A 19,671-nucleotide genomic window follows, 5' to 3' on the forward strand; every position below is an offset into this window, starting at 1 on the left:
ATTCTATGGTTTCCTTAAATTCCTTTCAGCCTGAAAAAATCTAATTTCTCTCTCATTCTATTCTTGATCCTGTTTTGTTTGTTTGTTAATTTCCTCATTGCTTGAAATGAAGACGACTACCCTTTTTCTCCGTGGAAACAAGAAACCCTTTGCAGCCTATGTGGGAACTTGCACTTTGTGCTTTTTCAGAAGCAAAGGAAGAAGGAGCTGCAGTGGCCCAAGCCTCAGAAATCCTGCCAGATGGCCTTGTATTTGGGGAATCTGCCAGGTGCAATGAGAGTATCCCCAAGACCTTTTACTATGAAACCTTTTACTAAGTGGCTACTGCCCTGTATCCAAGGTCATTGAATGTATGCTTGGGCCCCAATGAAAAAATGTTTAGGCTCCCAACAAAGCCAGTGTACCTAAAATTTTTGCATGGGATTTAAATTCAGGATCTGAGTCTCTTTCCACACCACGGGTGGAGCTTTTTGTCCCAGCTCTCCTCTCCTTTTTCATATCACCTTCTCTTTCATTGGCTCGCTATCCAGACTTGATCCCATCTGCCTTTTTCATGAGTGACCTTTGAAACTCAGGCTGCACAGATATTTGCTGAATCAGCAGGACCATATGCTGCTCCTCTTGCTTGGTTTCAGGCCAATGGGAAAATATTCCAGGATACCTTTGTGATATTCTATGGTGTTACTATGTAGGCCTGGGAGGGCTCTGGAGTAAGAAAGGAGAGAGCAGGGGTGCAGCAAGGCAAAGGGGGCTGGTGAGGAGGAGGAAATCCATTGACATTTCCTAGAAGCCAGGGGTGACTTGTATCTCTTGAATTGTGTTATTTTGGGGTGAAAGGGAGGGAAGAACAACAGTCTGGGCCCTTGGAAAGGCAGGGAACAGCAAATCTTTACAAGTGCCCACTCCGTGCCAGCTTCCAGGTGAGTAAAAATACACACACTCCCTCTTCTCAGTGAGCCTTCATTCCTTCGGTCCCTATTTCCAGCTTACTACTAGAAGTCTTCTCCTTGCTGGGGATAGGGGAAGAGAAGGATAGGCAGGTTGGTGAGGATTGGACATAATGCAGTTTCTTAAGCAACCAGATCGTTTAGGCACAAGGTAGACAAGAACGCTGAGGCGCTGAGGCTCTCCTTACCCTATTGATAGGATTTTGGCTGGTGGGATAGGATCAGGATAGTGGGGGACTGTACTGTCAGAGGATGGGATGACATGCACAAGCAATACAGATATCTCTGTGCACCAAATCTTCGGGCTCTTTCTCTTATCCAGCTATCCTCGACTCTTCCTGTTCCTGATATAAACCCTTGACTCCAACCAATAAAATCTTCTCTCTTGGCTCTGAATACAATTTGTATGCCCATCCTTTTCACCCCACTCTGTTCTGATAGAGGGTAGCTCTATGCAACTACAATCTGCTTACACTCGCTTAAATGTTTCTAGATATGTGTTTCCTGTATGTTGTTCTGGGAATGTTTGCTTCTTTCCTATCTTTCCACAGCACAGAGTGCAGGGATTTGAATGGACTAGACACTTGATACAACAGAGTTGACTCATTGACAGACCTTCCTACTCTTTTAATAGCTCCCAGGGTGGCCCAGTCATCAGTTCCTCCAAGAAGAGATATCTACTCCAATCAGCATCTTAGATAACAGGGTGAAAAACACATCCAATGATCTTCTAGCCATATTCTGGCCTCCAGTCACTGTGAAACCATGGAGCTCAAATTATGTCCTAAGATTTATTTTATGCTGAAAGAACGGGAATAGAGAGGTGAAGACGTGCACATGCAGCTTAAGTAGAAGCAAAGGATAGAAAGAAGAAAATATGGGAAAAAGAAAGTGTGTGAGGGAAGGGAAAAAAGGGGTAAGAGAGAAGGAAGGAAAAACAGAACGTGGGAAAATAGTGAGGAAGAGGATGTGTATAGAAGGAAGACAAGGGATGAAAGAAGAGAAAAGAGGACAGGAGCTACTGAGCCATTCAGACTTCATGGCCACTTGGAGGTGAGGAGTTTGGGGTAGGAGCTGAATTTGAATTATAATGCAAGAACCTTACCCAGCTTCCAGTAATCCTCTGCCCATGAGCTTGGGGAAATAAGGAAGCCCTGGTATCCATGGTTGGGTGGGTGGGCAAACATGTGCTCAAACAGAGACTGTGTGGTCACACTGAAGCAAGTACCTTCAGGTAGGATCATATACTCCCATGGCAGGTCAGATCGAAGCTCTGGCTCTAGCCAGGAAAGGGATAATCAATTCTGTAGATGCCGTGAGCCTTGATTGAAAAAATAAAGAGGACGAAGCTGCGATTCCTGCTTTCATTAGGAGGCAAAAGCAGTGGGGGCTGGAGCTTAGCAAAAGCTATGAAGTGTGCAGAAAAAGAATTTTAAGAATTTGAGCATCTTTTTTTTCCCATGATATCTCTGCACTCACCCATCTTCACATCACTGCTTCCTTGGCCTGACCTCCAAGGCCACTACTTTTCTATCTCCCTCAGCCGAAGGAGAAAGAGAAGCCAGCCTGCATATCAATGCAGGTCTGATGACAATTAAACAATCCATTATTTCCCAATCCCAGGTTCCTCAGGGCTCTTGCCTTTCCTGGATTTGGGCAAGAAGAGTTCTGGGAATAAGAGATAAACTGTGTGATGAGATAATGCATCTAACAGTGCCTGGCCCTGGTAACCCTCACTCACCTCTCAGCAACCTCATCAGGGCCACATTCTCACTATAATGAGGCCAGAGAAGGGAGAGTGAGAAGTGAGAAAAGATTTCAGCGAAATTACAATCCGAAGTCCCCTTTCTGCCATCTCTTCCTCCTACTTCAGCACCCCCAGTAGAGAACTGACTCATTAGGGTCCTCACCAGGAGAAATGCTAGGGAGAGGGCTGCTGGTTCTGCTCTTCTCCTCACCGCACCCTGTCCATGGAGATTTCTCCCTGCTTGCTGGCTTCATCTAGGCTTGCACCATTGAGAGGTATGGGCAGAGGAGGACAGACATACAAAATGGGGGTCACTGGTAGAAAGCAGGGTGGGGCCAAACATGCAAAGATAATTCCTTCCTGAGGTTCTGTGGGGGGAAACTTAGGTTGAAGTTAGGCAAAACAGTAGGGGAAATGAGTGGTCCAAAAGGCACAAAAGGCACTCATCAAACCAAGATGCCCATGATTTCACATCTAAGGGGAGAGAGAGCTGCAGGAAGGAAGTGAGGCATGCATGTTCATTCTCAAGCTCTCTAAGTCTCTAGGTGTTCAGACTTGAGGAGCAAGAGAAAAAGCTTGAGTATCTGGAGAAATGAAAGAGCTACTAATATTAACCTCTTAGTGTCTGGCACAACTTCCTAAGTGAGAGATTTTCAACAACTTCCACTCTCTTCTACCATTCTAATTATTACTTATTTTTGTTCTGCTCTCTTGGGAAGCAGAAGCAGGACAAGGGAAAAGGAAAGGTAACAGTTCCTCTTTGATTTTGCCATATGAGGCTGGATAGGAATCCAGGTGATTCCTAAATCCCTGATTTATCAGCAAGAGCACCTGGCAGGAGAGTTTGGGCTGTATAACCCACTTGGGGGGGCCACGGCAAAGTTCTTATCCAAGAAAAATGATCTTTTCTCAACCCTTCTTGTCCACACAGTCCCCTACAGGGATGCAAGGAAAGCGGGGTACAGCGGAAGAGAAGGAGATGCTAAAGGGCATGAGGAGAGGAATGAGGTGAAGAACTGTCATTACCAGGAAGCTGTGGCTACCCCCCAGGGAAGTGGAGTGGAATCGTTCTTGTCTCATTATGTAGAAAAAGCCACATTATATCTTGAGCCTTTTGATGAGCTATGGGCATGAGGGAAAACTGTGACTTTCTGTTTTTCATGCTAGATAAGGAAAGAAAATAGTGAAACTGGAGGAAGGGCAAATGGGCCATTGAGGGAGCTGAAGAAGAAAACTGTGTCTTCCCGGTAATGAATCAAATGCTTTAGGTCTGCCCTGTAAGATCATCCTAAATCTTTCTCCTTAAGATCCCATGGTTAAGGTCAAATCTAGCCTGTGAGCTAACATGTCCTGACCAAACTTCTCTAACCCTACAGTGGATGTGAGAAGAAAACGAGTTTTTAAGAAATACATCAAATCTTCACAAATATCCCCAGACCTAAAGCATGCCAAGACTGAATGAAGATGAGATTTTTGGCTTTCCTCTCTCCCCCTCCACTCCACAACCCACTTCTTTAAGCATCATCATTGTCAGGGTTGGGTGCTGACCAGGTGCTGATTTCCCCTGAGCTGTTCTCCATGCAGTTCTCCCATCACCTGTCTAATCAGAGAAAGGAAGTTAACATGATCACAGCCTTCCCAATACAGAGGAGAGAATATTCTAGTCCCTTTCATCTCTTCTCATATTCCTAGTTTATGGATATTGGGAATAAAGAAAGAGCTTGAGGTCCTGGAGTCCCTCATGGGCGGTTAATGAGCATGTTTCTCTCGGGACCCAACATAAGATTCCAGTTATCACTCAATAATGAAAGGGAAACAATGTTTGCAGTTACCAGCCATAATGGAGAGATTTAAACAGGAATTACATTCAAATACCAACTCTGTTTGCCAACTGTCTCTCTCATCATTGTTCCCTTTCCATGACTGCCAACCACCCTGCACAGAAATCCTCCTTGAGTCAGAAGAAAAAGCTATAACCAGACTGAGTGCTCACACTATCACCGAGTCCTCCACTGGCTTGGTAGGTTGTTACCTTGCATCCCTTCGGTTCTGTGCAGATTCATAAGAAAGGTGCCTACTCAGGTCAGAGCAGAGTAAGCTTCCCTAAATGAGCCACTCTTGGCTTTGACTCCCACTGCATCAGTTAAAGAGCCAGCTTGTTCTCTGGAAAGTGCTTTCTCCCACCCTTCATCTTCCTCTGCATTCACTGCCCCCCCCAACTTCTTACATCTTTCTTCTTTTTCAGCCTTATCCTCTGCCTCTTGAATTCCTTGAGATCCCAATTCTACTCTTCCTGGACCCTAGCCCTTTTAAAGCTCTTTACATGTCTCTTTGCCTCTGTCTTTTTCATGTCTCGCTCTCTATTCAAATAATTTTACTACCCAAACTCCTGTTCAAATTTTCCCTAACTTAAAAACATTTTTTCAACAGTTCTCTTTTCTTCAGTTTAATATTCACCCCAACTTCCTCCAAATCTTATCTCCTTTAAAAAATGCCAGTTTCTAATATCCTCAATCACTTAAATCTCACTTCTTTCCTCCTTTACCCCTAATGATGGTCTCGATACTCCCTTTTGCTCCAACACCCCCCAAAACCTCTCAAACACTGATATGATTTCCTCCTTTCTTCCAGATCTCCTTGACACACTTATAACCCCAAGAATCTTCTCATCCCTCCACTCCACATTATCCTAGTCCTTCAGACTCTTAGGTGCACCCGATTTTCCCCTCGTGTCCTCATACTCATTTGCTTTCCTTTCTCCCACCGCAGCAGTCCCCATCCCCTCTTCTCCACTCACTCAGGTCTCCTGCTCAGGACGCCCTTGCTGAGGGCAGCGGGGGATTTGTGCTGAAGGAGGGTTCCAGCGGCAGCGCAACAACTCGGAGGACGCTCCTTCTCCTTGTCGGCGACGGCTCCAGGAGCCACCGGGTGCTGGTGGGGCGACTGGGGTGCGTGAGCCCTGGTACTGGGGCCCGGCTGGGGCTGCACCAGGAGCTGTCCCTGGTGCTGAAGCGGTGGTTGCTCCGACGCGGGCTGTGGCGAGGCGGACAGGAGCTGTCCGTGGTTCTGGAGCTGTTCGTGGGCCCCGGAGGCGGAGGTGGCAGCAGTGGCTGGGGTAGCCGGCAGCGGGGCTGGCGACGGGGGGATGAGCCCCGGCGGAGGCTGGGCTTGCAGAAGCTGCTGATGCTCCCACAGGCTGCGGTTCTCGGCGCTTAGCTCGTCTAGCCGCCGCTCCAACTCGTCGATGCGCTGGCGCTGTGTGTGGATAAGGCTCTGCTGGTTCTGCACGATGGCCGTGAGCTCCTTGAGGTAGAGCACGGCACGCACCGGATTCTCCAGCAGGCTCTCCATGCCGCTCGCCGCCGCCTGCGCCCTGCCTGTGCTTCGGCGGGCGACAGGGAGCGCGCGGGCGCGCGGGAGCGAAGCAGCCCCAGCGATCCGCTCGCTTCCCTCTTCAGCGGGCCCAGCTTCCCTCACCGCCGCCGGCGCCGCGTCACCGCCACACATTCACACACGCACCGAGGGGCGGGGCCGCGGCGCCAGGCCCACCCTCCCACCTCCAGGCTTCGTCCTCCCACCTCCAGGCTTCCCGACGAGTCTCGTCTTCCTGCAGGGCTGACAAGAGAGGAGAGAGTGGGTAGGTGAGCAGGATAAACGAAGGAGAGCTGAGATTGATGACATAAATCTGGAGAGAAAAGGAAAGCGGAAGAGGCGGAAGTAGAGGTACTAGGAAAGTGCGGTGGGACAGGTAGGAGAAGAGAAGCCGATAAGGAAAAAGGAAAAAAAGGAGAGACTGAGAGCACGAGGACGTTCAGAAAAACTGACAGTGGCAAAAGGAGAGAAAGATGTATTTAAAAAGAGGAAGTTATGGGACTCCGAAAGGGACACGAGTTCTTTTCCCTATGTCCAGCTATCTCAGAGGCTAGGGATCCATCTTAAAGACCCCCTGAGGAGAGACCACAATTACTTCTTTTGTACTCAACAATCTATTCTTCTGGGGAATTTCCTGGAACACTATAAGAGATATTATAGAATACCTAGTCCTACTCCTTCGTTCAGCCAACGGGAAACTTTGAATAGGAAGGTTGTTTATGCTGGGTTTTCTCTGGGAATTAGAGCTCAGGACAGTTTGGGCCACAGGAACCCAGAATAAATAAACCAGGCCTTCTAGAAGCTTCTGAAGGGATCATTCTATTTGAAAAGCATTTATAAAATACATACTACTGACACACTCCAAGCTAGATGGTGGTAAGGATGACTAAGATGGAATCTTTGGCTTCCTGAAGCTTATGATTAAGTAGGTGAAATAGGTAATAAATATTTAATTTCAATCTATAGTGATGGTTGTAAGTGATGAGATAGGGATATGCTCAGTGTGCTATAAGAGCCCAACAGCTTGGGCATCTGAGGAGGCTTATTGGAGAAAATAACACTTGAAGCGGGAAGGATTTTCTGGAAAGGGAGAACAGCATAAGCAAAAGCTCAGAGATATGAATCAGCATGGACTAAGTCATTCATTAATTTCTACAATAAATCTATGTAAAACACCCACCAAGTACTATGTACTAGGGAGTATGCAGGCTACCTAGCATAGATAATAAGTTATAGTTTCTATAATCAACAAGATTACAAGTTACTAGATATGGTGTGTACATGAATAAACTAAAATACAAATCAAAATTTCTGTAAGACCTCTTCAAAGCAAGTGCCATAGGAGTTTCACAGAGGGAAAGGTTTTGTTAGAGTGGTTTTGTTTAATCTAATTTAGGAGAGAAATGACCCTGTCCTCTGGGCTATAAGTGCTCTTCGTATATCTATTGTTGTACTGTTCCATTCTCCACACAGGTGGTCCCTCAGGCTCTCTGGCAACCTGCTGTTCCCCCGGGGTAAGCATATCTATGAATACCATGTGTTCAGTGAGTTGGGCCAGCCAAGCCCATCTGGTGCCAGACTTGAATGACCTTATGGAAAGGGATCTGTGCTCTGCAAATATATTGATTTCTCTGCACTCGTTATATATTTTTATTTTGCTTTTCTTCCATTTATTTTCCTAGCAAATTTCCTTTTGTAAAGAATGAGTGAAGAAATCTTATCCACAGCTGAGCCAACAGTTGGGAGAACAGAGCACCCAGGAGGACACTTTTGTAGCAATCAGTGTTCTAGCTAAACAGTGGAGGTTGGGGGATAAAATCAGAGCACACAAAAATTTAAACACTTTTCTTCTGAATTCTCTTTGCTTGTCTGGCTGATTTGTTGTCCAAGAGTTGGACACTCATAGAAACCAATACTATTTCTGTAAGTGAAACAACCTGCAACGTAATTATCCATGGGGCTTGTTTAAAATGCAGATTTTTGTGGCCCCATATAAGCCCTGCTCTGATGGAATCACTAGGAATGGGGCCCAAATATTTTCATTTTTTAACTTTTTTCTTTTATTTAAAAGATCAACTTATTGAATTACAATTTACATGCAATAATATGCACCCACTCTGAGTGAACAGTTCAGTGAATTTTGACAAATATACACACCCATGTAGTCAAAATTTCCATCACTTCAAAAAATAACCTTTTGCCTTTTTGCAGCCCATTACTCTCACCCTCAGCCCCAGTCAACTGCTGATCTGCTTTCTGTTGAGATAAATTAGTTTTGCCTTTTCTAGTATTTTATATAAATGACAATCATAAAGTATATATTCTTTTGTGTCTTTCTCTTTTGCTCAGCATTATGCTTTTGAGGTTCGTCTATTGTTATAGGTATCAATAGCTTGTTCCTTTTTATTTCTGAGTAGTATTCTATGGTATGAATATCCCATAATTTATCTATTTACCTGTTGATGGACATTTCTATTGTTTCCAGGCTTTGGTTATTTTGAATAAAGCTACTACGATCATTAATGGAAAAGATTTTGTGTGGACATATATGCACTAACATGTTTCATTTCACATGTTTTATGTGAACATATGTTTTCATGTTTCATATGTTTTATCTGGATGAAAAATCTGGAATTGGAATTGCTGTGTCATATGTGAAGTATATATTTAACTTAATAAGAAATTGCCAAATTATTTTTTAAAGTGGTTGTACTATTTTTTATTCTCACCAGCAATGTAAGAGAGATTCAAGTGTTTCATATTTTGGCTAACACCGGGTATTTTTAACCCTTTTTAATTTTCTCAACTCGAATGAATAAGTAGTAGTAGTAGTAATATGGCTTAAATAAGTGTTCCTCTGCTGAGTAATGCTATTGAGCATCTTCTCGTGTGCTTATTGGCCACTTGTATATCTTCTTTGCCCACTGTTTCTATTGAATTGCTTGTCTTCTTATTGAATTGTAAGAGTTCTTTATATATTCTGGAGAGCACTCCTGGTCAGATGTATATATTGCAAATATTTTCTCCAGTCAGTGGCTTGCCTTTTCATTTTCTTAACAATGTCCTTTGAAGAGCAAAGGTTTTTATTTTGATGAAGAAAAACTTAACCAATTTTTTTTTTATATTTCATGCTTTTGTGCCCTATCTAAAAATTCTTTGTCTATCCCAAAGCCGAAAACATATTTTCTTGTTTCATTCTAGAAAGTTTATAGTTTTTGCTTTTATGTTTAGGTTTATGATCCACTTGGGGTTAATTTTTGTGTTTAGTATAGAGTCAAAGCTCTTTTCTTCCCTAAATGTTTGACAGAATCTACCATTGAAGCCACATCAGCCTGAAGGTTTCTTCGTGGGAAGATTTAACTACAAATTCAAGGTTTGTTTGGTTGGTTGGTTGGTTTTTTGGTTTGTTTGTTGTTGTTTTTTTACAAGATTTGGGGCTATTCAATTTCTTTGTGTATCCATTTTGGTAATTTGTGTCTCTGGTAGGCAGAATGACCACCCAAAGAAATCTTAATCTCCAAACCTGTGAATGTATTACCTTACATGGCAAAAGCTACTTTAAATATGTGCTTAAGTTAAAGATCTTAAATGGGAAGATTATCCTGAATTATCTGTATGGGCCTAATGAATCACAAGAGTCTTTATAAAAGTGATGCAAGAGTGTCAGAAAGATGTGACAACAGGAACAGAGGTCAGAGTGAAGCAATTGCCATCTGGGAAACAGAAGCCAGGGAATGCATGTAGCCTACAGAAACTGGAAAACGGAGGGAAACAGACCCTCCTCCAAAGTCTCCAGAAGGAGTATACCTTGATTTTTGCCAGGTGGAACCCATTTTGGACTTCTGACTTCAGAACGGTAAGATAATACATTTGTTTTAAGTTATGTTTGCAGTAATTTAACAGCAGCAATAGGGAAGAATACAACTCTTTCATAAATGTATCCACTTCATCCGAGTTGTCAGTCTTGTTGGCATGAAGTTGTTCATAATATTTTTCTATTAGCCTTTTAATGTCTGTAGGCTGTGTATTAATGTCTCCTCTTTCATTTCTGATTTTGGTAATGTGTATATTTTTTAAAATCAGGCTGGCTAGAGATTTTTCTATCTTTTTGATATTTTCAAACAACGTTTTTGGTGTCATTGATTTTTCTCCATTGTTTGTTTATTTTCTATTTCATCAATTTCCTCTCTTACCTTTATTTTTTTCTTTTTTTTACCTACTTTTGTTTTCATTTACTCTTCTTTTACTAGCTTGTTAAGATGGAAGTTTACATTATTGACTTTAGACCTTTCTTCTCCTTTAATATAAACATTTAAAGCTCTAAAGTTTCCATTTAGCACTATTTTAATGCCTTCCATAAATTTCATTTTCATTTTCATTCAGTGCAAAATATTTTATAATTTCCATGTTACTTTCAAGTCTTTCTATCACTGATTTCTAATTTAATTCCTTTGTGGTCAGAGAACATATGAGTTCAATCTTTTTAAATTTATTGAAACTTTCATATGGTACAATTCGTGGTCTATTTTGATGAATGCTCCATATGCAATTGTCTAATAGCCACTCCAGCTTGCTCCTTAGTAATGTATGCATGTGTGGTAAACAGAATAATGGCTCTCTGAAATGCCCATATCCTATCTTGTGAACCTATGGATATGTTACCTTACATGGCAACAGGGACTTTGCAGATGCCATTAAAATTAAAGACCTTGATATGGGGTCTTTAATTGTCCTGAATTATCCAGGTGTGCCCAACCTAACTGCATGATTCCTTAAAGATGAGGAATTTTTCCTGGTTGTGGTTACAGTGAGATGTGACGACAAAAGAATGGTCAGGTTAGTGTGATGTTTGCTTTGAAGATGGAAGAAAGGGCTGTGGGTGGCCTCTAGAAGATGGAAAAGGCAAGGTAACGGATTCTCCCTTAGAGTTTCACAAAGGGATGCAGCAACGCCAATGCCTTGATTTTAGCTTAGTCAAACACATGTTGGAGTTCTAACTTACAGAAATGTAAGACAATTAATTTGAATGGCTTAAGCCACTACATTTGTGATCATTTGTATGCAGCTACAGAAAGCTAATACAACATCTTACATTTTCTCCCATCCTTCTACTTTTAACCTTTGTCTTTAAATTGAAAGTGTTTTTTTTATAGATAACATTTTGTGGGATCTGGCTTTTTAAAAATCCTGAATCTATCTCTTAATGGGAATGCTTAGATCATTTACATTTAATTTAATGCATCAATATCATTAGATTTAAATCTACCATTTGCTATGTCATTACTTGTCTCATTTGATCTTTGTTCTTTTTCACATTTTCCTGCTTTCTTTTAAACTGAATAAGTTTTATTACTCCATTTCATCTTCACTATTGGCTTATTGACATTACCTGTTCATTTATTAATTTATTTAGTGGTTGCTCTAGGGTTTACAATATTTGTTGTTAAGTTTTCATTGTCTGCTTTCAAATATAATACTATTTCTCATATAATGTAAAAACCTTACAACAGTTTATTTCCATCCTCCATCCTCTGTGCTGTTTTAATGCAGTTAGTACTGTTATTGTACATCTATGTATATTATGAGCCCCACAATGCATTGTTATAATTTTTACCTTAAAGAATCAATTATCTTTTTAAGTAATTGAAAAAACATCTTTTATATTTACCCATGTATATACCATTTCTGCCACTTTCATTTCTTTGTAGCTCTAAGTTTCCAGTTAGCATAAGTACCCTTCCACATGAAGAACTTCCATTAGCATTTCTTTTAGTCAGGTCTGTTGGGGACAAATTCTCTCTTTTTCTATACTGAAAAAAAGTATTTATTTCTTATTAATTTTTGAAATTTCTTTTTTCTAGGTATAGAATTCTAGATTGATTTTTATTTTTTTCATCACTTAAAGATATTGTTCCAATGTCTTCTGGCTTGCATTTTCTGTCAAGAAGTCTATGATCGTTTTTATCATTGTGGTGATCCAAAATAAAGAGAAAAATAATTAATAGAAACAAAATGTGGAATGACAGAGAAGTGGAATTAGCAGACAAAGATTTTAAAAATAGCTATTGCAGATATGTTTAAGGATTTAAACAAATACATGAACATAATGATGAGAGAAATGGTAGATATAAAAAAAGAACTAAAGGGAATTTCTAGAGGTGAAAATATCATCTCTGAAATGAAGGTTTTACTGCATGAGATTAATAGCAGATATATACTGCAGAATTTTTAAAAATTAGTAAACTTAAAGGTATATCAACAGAAACTATCTAAACTGATTAATATTGCTCTACAGGTCACTGAGTCTCCATTTTTTTTTTTTCTGTCTTTTTTCTCTCTGCTTCAATTTGGATAGTTTCACCTCTAGGATTTCCATTTAGCTCTTTTTTTATATCTTTCATTTCTCACCTCATTATGTTTATGTTTTATCTCAGTTTGAGGTCTCATCTTCCTGCTTTTGCACATGTCTAGTAATTTTTTTATTCTCTGCTAACATTTTGAATGTGACTTTGTTGAGTGCTGAATTTGTTGTTTTCTTGTAAAGTGCATTGGACTTGGATTTTGTTTTTATAGATAATTAAGTTAATTGTAGTACAGCTTGATTCTTTCAAGACTTGTTTTTAAGAGTTTTAGGGCAAGTCTAAAGTAATTGCTACTAGAAGACTAATTTACCCTACTACTATAGTGTGATTATTCTGTCATCTGATTGAATGCCATCAAGTTCACTTCAGTCTGGCTGGTCAGAACTCTAATAATCTCTTCCAGCCTTGTGTGAGCCCTGAGAACTTGTCAGCTTAAAATCCCTCAGTCATTATTTGCTCAATATTGTGGAGTTTCATGCTATACATGTATAGCTTAGTGTTCAGCAGTAGATTCAAAGAGGGCTCTCTGCAGATTCCTGGACTTCTTTCTTTATAAATCTGTTTTCTGGTACTCTGCCCTATAAATTCTAGGTACCTCAGCCTTCCCAAACTCCAATTTCTGTGTCCTCCACTCAGAGAGACTATTATGCTTTGTTTTGATTCCCCTCCCTGCACTGCAATCTTGAAAGTTCCTCGGGCAGTGACCCAAAGTGATTGTAGGGCTCTCCTAGTTTTCCTTTACTCAGGAATCATAGTCTTGTGATGCCAGTTTCCAAATGTCTGAAAATTGGTTTTAAAATATGTGAATATATTGAAATATAACAATTTTCTAGTTGTTGATAGTAGGAGGGCAAGTGCAATCCTAGTTTTTGGTTTCTGGCGAATTTTTCATAGCCACAAGCCAACAGCTCCATTTTTAACAGGAACCCAGGTGATTATGATACACCCTAAATGTGATGAACACCTGGGCTAGATAGAGGGTAATAAAAGTAAGGCCTTACATCTGTGTAGCACTTTTCAGTTTGCAAATCATCTTCATATTTATCATCGTTTAATCCTCACGCCCACCCTCTGGGGAAAGTAGGGAAGGGATTATTACTCCCTTCTTAGGATACAAACTTTGAGGCCCAAGGAAGTCATGATTTTCCTGAAGCAGAATTGTTGATGGGTTTGTTGGAGCTGGAACTCTAGTCTTCAGACTCTAATGCACAGACTCACCTCCCATACAATGTAAAAAGGGAGGAGCCCTAGAAAAAATAGGCCTAAGAGAGAGCTTGGAATTCCCCTTCCTGAGTCATGCCATGTATTTGCTCCCCAGTGTTCAAGCTGTTTCTTCTTTTCTCTGCCACTGCATGCCAGCCTCTCCTCCAGCATTGTGCCCTTACCTTCTCTGAATGAACATTAGGCTCCAACCAAATTGGACCATTTGCTCTCCCAGATCCAACCACATTCTTTTGTCTTTCTAGTATTTTCTACTTTATTAAGTGCTCTTCCTCACCCTGAATCCTTGCATGTCCAAATTCTGTCCCATCAAGGCTCAGTATAAGTGCCACTTATGCCATGAGTATCTTCCATTTTCTCTTCTTTCTTTAGATTCTCATTGCACCTTATCTGTGTCTTTCCCTCTGGTGTTCATCACTCTGTTGTATAGTTATCTGTGTAGTTGTCTTCTCCTCTGGACTGCAAACTTCTTGAGGGTAAGAATTATAAACCCACCCCACACCCCAAACTACACGAATCCCAGGGACTTGGACACAATAGGTGTTCAAATAATATGTGTTCAATGAAGGAATAGGTAGTGGTTGGAAGTGGGAAGACAGAGGACAAACAGCAATTATGCTTAGTTATAAGGAAGAATTCAGCCACAGAAAATGGTATTTTACCCCTCTGGGCCTCAGATGTCTCTCGTTTAAAATGACATAAGTAAAAAAGTCAAGCTTCTAGATTCAACTATTAATTTACAGAAATTCTAGAAGAGACAGAAATGTATCAAAAAACACCTAGGAAATGTAATCAGAAAAATCCAGACTAAGATAAGCTATTAGGAAAATAAAATAAAATAACATGATGGGACACTTGGTTAAATTGTGTGTGTGTGTGTGTGTGTGTGTGTGTGTGTGTGTGTACTTTTCTACAAGTGTGTATATTGTCAACACTAAAATGTTTTCAAAATTAAGATTGTAGAACAAGGTCATTTCTAGATTCCTTCTTAGCTATGACATATACATTTGTAAAATCATAATTCCAGGGTAATTTGATGGGAGCAGAAGGGACACTAATGAGGGCTTGGATGCCCAACAGCCACCTGCAGGAACACCAAGGCATTTGATTTTTCTGGTTCAGGGTATTAATTCAGTGCCTCTTCTCTCCCCCAACTACCTGACAAGAACAGAAGGTGCTTCCACCTCTACCCACAAGCAGCCTCACCCTGAGGGGAAATCCTCTCACTTCAGCACAGAGGCTCACAAATTTCACACCTGGCTCTGGTTGGACAGTTCTCCAGATGGGCAGATATGGCTGGGGAAGAAACAGTGGCTGCTTCTGCTCCTACCCAGAAGATTTAGTGGATCCTGGACAAGTAGAGAGGGCATTCAGGATTATTTTGTCCAGCCCTCTGCCTCTGGGCAGAACAGCAGCAAAGCCCCTACACATAGACAGAACTTCTCCTGACTCATATATGCTTTTTATGTATTCTGTTGCCAGGACTGGAAATAAATTGGGCTATCAGCCTACGGGGAAGTCAAGCAAATACAGCCTCTCCTTGTGATCTTTTGGATACGTTTTCACAGACATTTGCCTTATTGTTACACAACAATAGTGATAATAATCCTAGCCAGCATTTGTATATCACTTTACATTTTAAATATCTCTGGGCCTTGGTTTCCTCAACTGTAAAATGAGAATAATAACTGAATACACATCATAGGTTATTATAAGAATAAATAAATAATGCATGTAATGTATGATCACACATTTTCATTTTACTTGTTCTCAGTGAGCGGTGAACAAAACATGTTTTCACATGTGGCAAATGAGGCTCAGAGAGGGTGGGTAGCTTTCTTAAAGTTACACAGCCTGTAAAGGCAGAACCAGGACTGGAACCCAAGTCTCCTATTAAGCTTCTACTATTTTTAATCTGCACCACATATTAGGACATCCAAGTGGAGAAAATACTTTAGGGGCAACCGTGGGACTCAGCAATGACCTTATACTTGTGTGTGTGATTAAATTGAGTTATGTATAAAGTGCTTTCACGGATACACGATCTCATTTAGTCCTCGCCAAAAGCCTACTGAGTATTTTTATTAACCCCATTTTATAGAAAAGGGAACAGGGTCACAAAAAAAATAGTGACTTGCACAAGGCTAGTAAATAACAGAGCAGAAATCCCACTTGGACAAGGCTGTTCTAAGTTTTCTCAGCCAGAGCTTCTTTTAAATGCAGCGCTAGAGGCAACTTTTTCACATCTCACATGGGAAAGGTCAGTTTAGGGGATGTAGTTCATTGCATGGGCCTCAGAGGGAGTCTCTGGGGCTGTCTTACAATGGATTTGGGGCCGGAAAAGACTTATTCACCCCTAATTGCCCACCTGATGGATCCAATCCTGCCAGGTTCTGAAACATTCAGAAGGCACCCAAAGTTTTCTGGCTTGAACAGAGCCTTCTCACCTCTTCTCCCAAGATACTATTTCCTTACGGTTTCTCTGGATTTTGGAATGTAATGGAGTCATGGAAAAAAGAACACGAGTTCTGGAAAAGGCAGATGAGTTTGAACCCTCATCTGCCCCTCTTCACTTATGTGACCTTGGGGAAGTTATTTAACTTGTCTGAAACTAAGTTTCCTCACCTCCTCAGTAGGTATCATGGGGTTGCTATGGTAGCACAATATCTGGCATAGATAAATGCTACTTAGTTTTTAGCATTTAGTAGGAGCAATGAGATTTCCCTGGAGTCAGAAAACTGATTTCATTCCTCTGGTCATCGTACTTGGGTGAGTCACTTACTCTGTTCTTTCTACATGAACAGGAAAGTGTTTGAGGCAGAAGCCCAGATCTAAACAGAAGCTGTGGGCCCAGGTGAAGGTCAGAACACACATTCCTCATTGTTCCCCCATCTCCAGCCACAGTCAATGGCCCGCCTAGAATTTGGAGAATGTCATAGGCATCCATGACAGGCACATTGAGACAATCCAGAAAGCCCTGTAGTGAGAAAAACATGGAGAGAATTTTCCCCCTCTTTTGAGGGGAGGCACCCTGGGATCTCATTGAGAATATCTAAGAAAGTTTCAAACTGGAGTCACAGGTCTAAGAACTCTGGTTACTGGTTCCAATCTGTCTTCTCAACCCTGACAAGCTGCCCTTCTCTGGACCTCAAGAGTCCCACAGTAGATTTGAGATTGGGGTGGAATCACGGCATCTAGGAGAAAAAAGGACCTGGGAGCTCACCTAGGACACCCTTCCACCCAAACACAAGCATCGCTACTACATTACTTCTGATTACCAGATTCTGCCAAAAATTTTCCACGACAAACAAGTCTTTGCATCACAAGATGGTTATCTAATTTTAGGATGACAAAATGGCTAGGAAGATTTTTCTCATATTGAGCTGTAATCTGCCTTCCTTTACCTTTTTCCCATTGGTCTGAGGTCAGCCCCTTGAAGTCTCATTATATAAGTCAATTCCTAAATCCCTTCCAGCTCTGCTTTCTAGGAAGAGATTGGGAGATAAGAAAGTGGAAAGACAGAGGAAGCCAGAGCCAAGTTGCCTGAGCTTTCCATGTAGTATCTGTCTGCACACAAGCTGTGGGTATCGCGTTTGACAAATTGTTTTAAAATATTCTCTTTTTCTGATTGCTTCCAACTGACCCCTACCCACAGAAAACTGCTCTAAGAAATGACCCAGAAAATGGGAAGCAGGCATAGCATCCCACCCCCTGGGGCTTCTTTAATTTGAATGGCATTATTCAATAGTTTTCAAATTTTTCATTATTTTTATAATTTTTTTCAGAAGAATCCTTTTATTAAATAAGCTCTTACACAGAAATGGATAGATGGATGGATAGGTAAATAAAATTGAAATAGTATAGTTAAATAAATGTACTCTAGAGCCAAACTACAGGTTTCAAATTCTTGCTCCATTATTTACTAGCTGTGTGACCCTGAGTGAGTCACTTAACCATATAGCTTCTCAGTTTCCTCATCTGAAGATGGACATAATAATTAAAACCTATTATGACTACTGAATGAGTTGGTACATATAAAACATTTGTGGTAACACCTGGATCAGCGAGTGCTCTGTGTCTATTATTATTACTACTACTACTACTACTACTACTACTACTACTACTACTACTATTACTACTACCACCACTGCCTGAAGTTGGAGAGACTCCCCCATCCTCCAACTGGTGTTATTCCTGAGACGTTGGAAATTCTGAGAGCACTCCTTATGAACCACTTATACAGTTCATTTTCTCATTTAAGAGAAGATGAAATGAGGCCCAGAGGGGGAGGCCTAAGGCCTAAGGTCACACAATGGAGTGTGTTTAGTAAAGCCTGATCTTGAGCTGAGGTCTCTTAACTCAGCCTTTGCAATTCTCAGATATCCTTCCGCACATGTCAAACTCTGGACCAGAAGTCAGGGCCAGAGACAAAGAATTTGAGCATCTCTCAGCAGCCAGTGGGTCTACCCTTGGCTGAGCTGCTCTGCTCACCATCCCCTCCAGGATGGGTCCCAGAGATCCTCTGCTAATGAACTAGCAGCTTCAACTCTCTCTTGGAGCAAGAGCGGAGGCTGAAAGGGGTTGGCGTGGGAGCAAAGTGGATGAAGGCAGTGAGCTGTGAAGCTTAATTCACACTTAGGCCATGTCTTAATAGCTGAGGCTACAAGATGTTACATGCCATATATGCAAAGTGCAGTGATTAATTGACAGATGAGACTCATCAGACTTCTTCTACCCCCTCACTCTCTGATATTGATGGAAGTGTTTTTCCCCAAGGCAGGCAATTCCAAGCAGTGGTGCCCCTCTCGAGTTTATGTTGAATCTCCAAGGTGACAGAAGAGGGAGGTCTTTAGTTTTTATCAAAACCAAATGAACTATTTCTCTTCTATCAAGTGACAACCCTTTGTTCATTTATTTAACACATTTATTGAGTATCTACTGTATATGTTAGGAAGGGCCACCTTCATGAGTGTGTGACATGTACAGTCACACAGGGTCCTATGCTTAAAAGGGCCCTCCGCTTGGTTTAAATGCTTTATTGTCACTATCTTAAGATTATGAATAATTTTATCTTTACATTTGTGTTTTGTAAGTGAAGTCCAGTGGGACGGTGGAGCATGCATATAGAAGAAATTCATGTCATGTGAGTGTCCACCATTCCTTGCCACACCATCCACATATAGCCTTCTCAAAGCCCCGTGAGCACAGAATTCTGATGAACCCACCCTACACCCCAGGGGGAGTGCAGGGACACTCAAATTGAGTACAAGGGAAGGATGTTGGGTCTACAACTGAGTAAATGGGACGCTCAGAGGCCTAAGAAGCTGTGTTTTCCATTCAAAGCAGAACCTACTCTGCACACAGAAAGGAGACAAAGACATTTGAAGAAACACAAATGACCAAGGAACTCTATCATATCCTTTCCTACTGTTGTCAATCTCTGTATTAACCAGCACCTATGCTGAAATGATGACACAGAAGGGAAAGGAGAGCTAGAGTAACCTATAATAACCTATAGCTCCTTTCCCTTCAGTCTTTTCTCACTCATCAGTAATCCAAGGTATTAGGGTAGAATGTGCATGTGTCAAGAAGTGAAATAGAAACATCTAAGTTTGTTTTGTGCAGCATTTCCACTGTTCTGGTAAGAAAAAAAAACGTATACATAGACAAACTATGAAATGTGAATTGTGTCATTTGGTGATTCCATGCATAAGTTAAATGCTCACATATCCATTTAAAATTTGCAGCATACAATATAATGATAGAATTCATGATAATAATTTAAATTTATTTTTTAACTTAGAATGATATTAAATAGCAAGTAAAAATACCACAAGTCGAGAATGAGAAAGAACATGGAATAAAGGAAACAGCTGTATATTTTAATACCTTTAACAGTACTTTTTTCTGTCTTTTGAACAAGGGTACTGCATTTTCATTTTGTGCTGGGCCCCACACATTATGTAGCTGGCCCTGGGGTGAAGTACCAGGACATGTGATGAATGAAATACAGTCCCTTGTC

The 19,671-nt window shown here is 41.1% G+C and overlaps 1 protein-coding gene across 2 annotated transcripts in view; it reads right to left on the reverse strand.

Annotated features, from left to right (window-relative positions):
* Positions 1–6,045, reverse strand: part of IQSEC3 (IQ motif and Sec7 domain 3) — a 97,922-nt gene extending 91,877 nt beyond the window's left edge. For both annotated transcript variants that reach the window (XM_011367842.1, XM_011367841.1), the window contains exon 1: positions 5,492–6,045. In XM_011367842.1, coding sequence (XP_011366144.1) covers positions 5,492–6,045 — 554 coding nt within the window. The remainder of the gene's footprint in view (positions 1–5,491) is intronic.
* Positions 6,046–19,671: the final 13,626 nt, after the last annotated feature.

The sequence above is a fragment of the Pteropus vampyrus genome, unplaced genomic scaffold, assembly GCF_000151845.1.
Source record: "Pteropus vampyrus isolate Shadow unplaced genomic scaffold, Pvam_2.0 Scaffold137, whole genome shotgun sequence".
Classification (NCBI taxonomy): domain Eukaryota; kingdom Metazoa; phylum Chordata; class Mammalia; order Chiroptera; family Pteropodidae; genus Pteropus; species Pteropus vampyrus.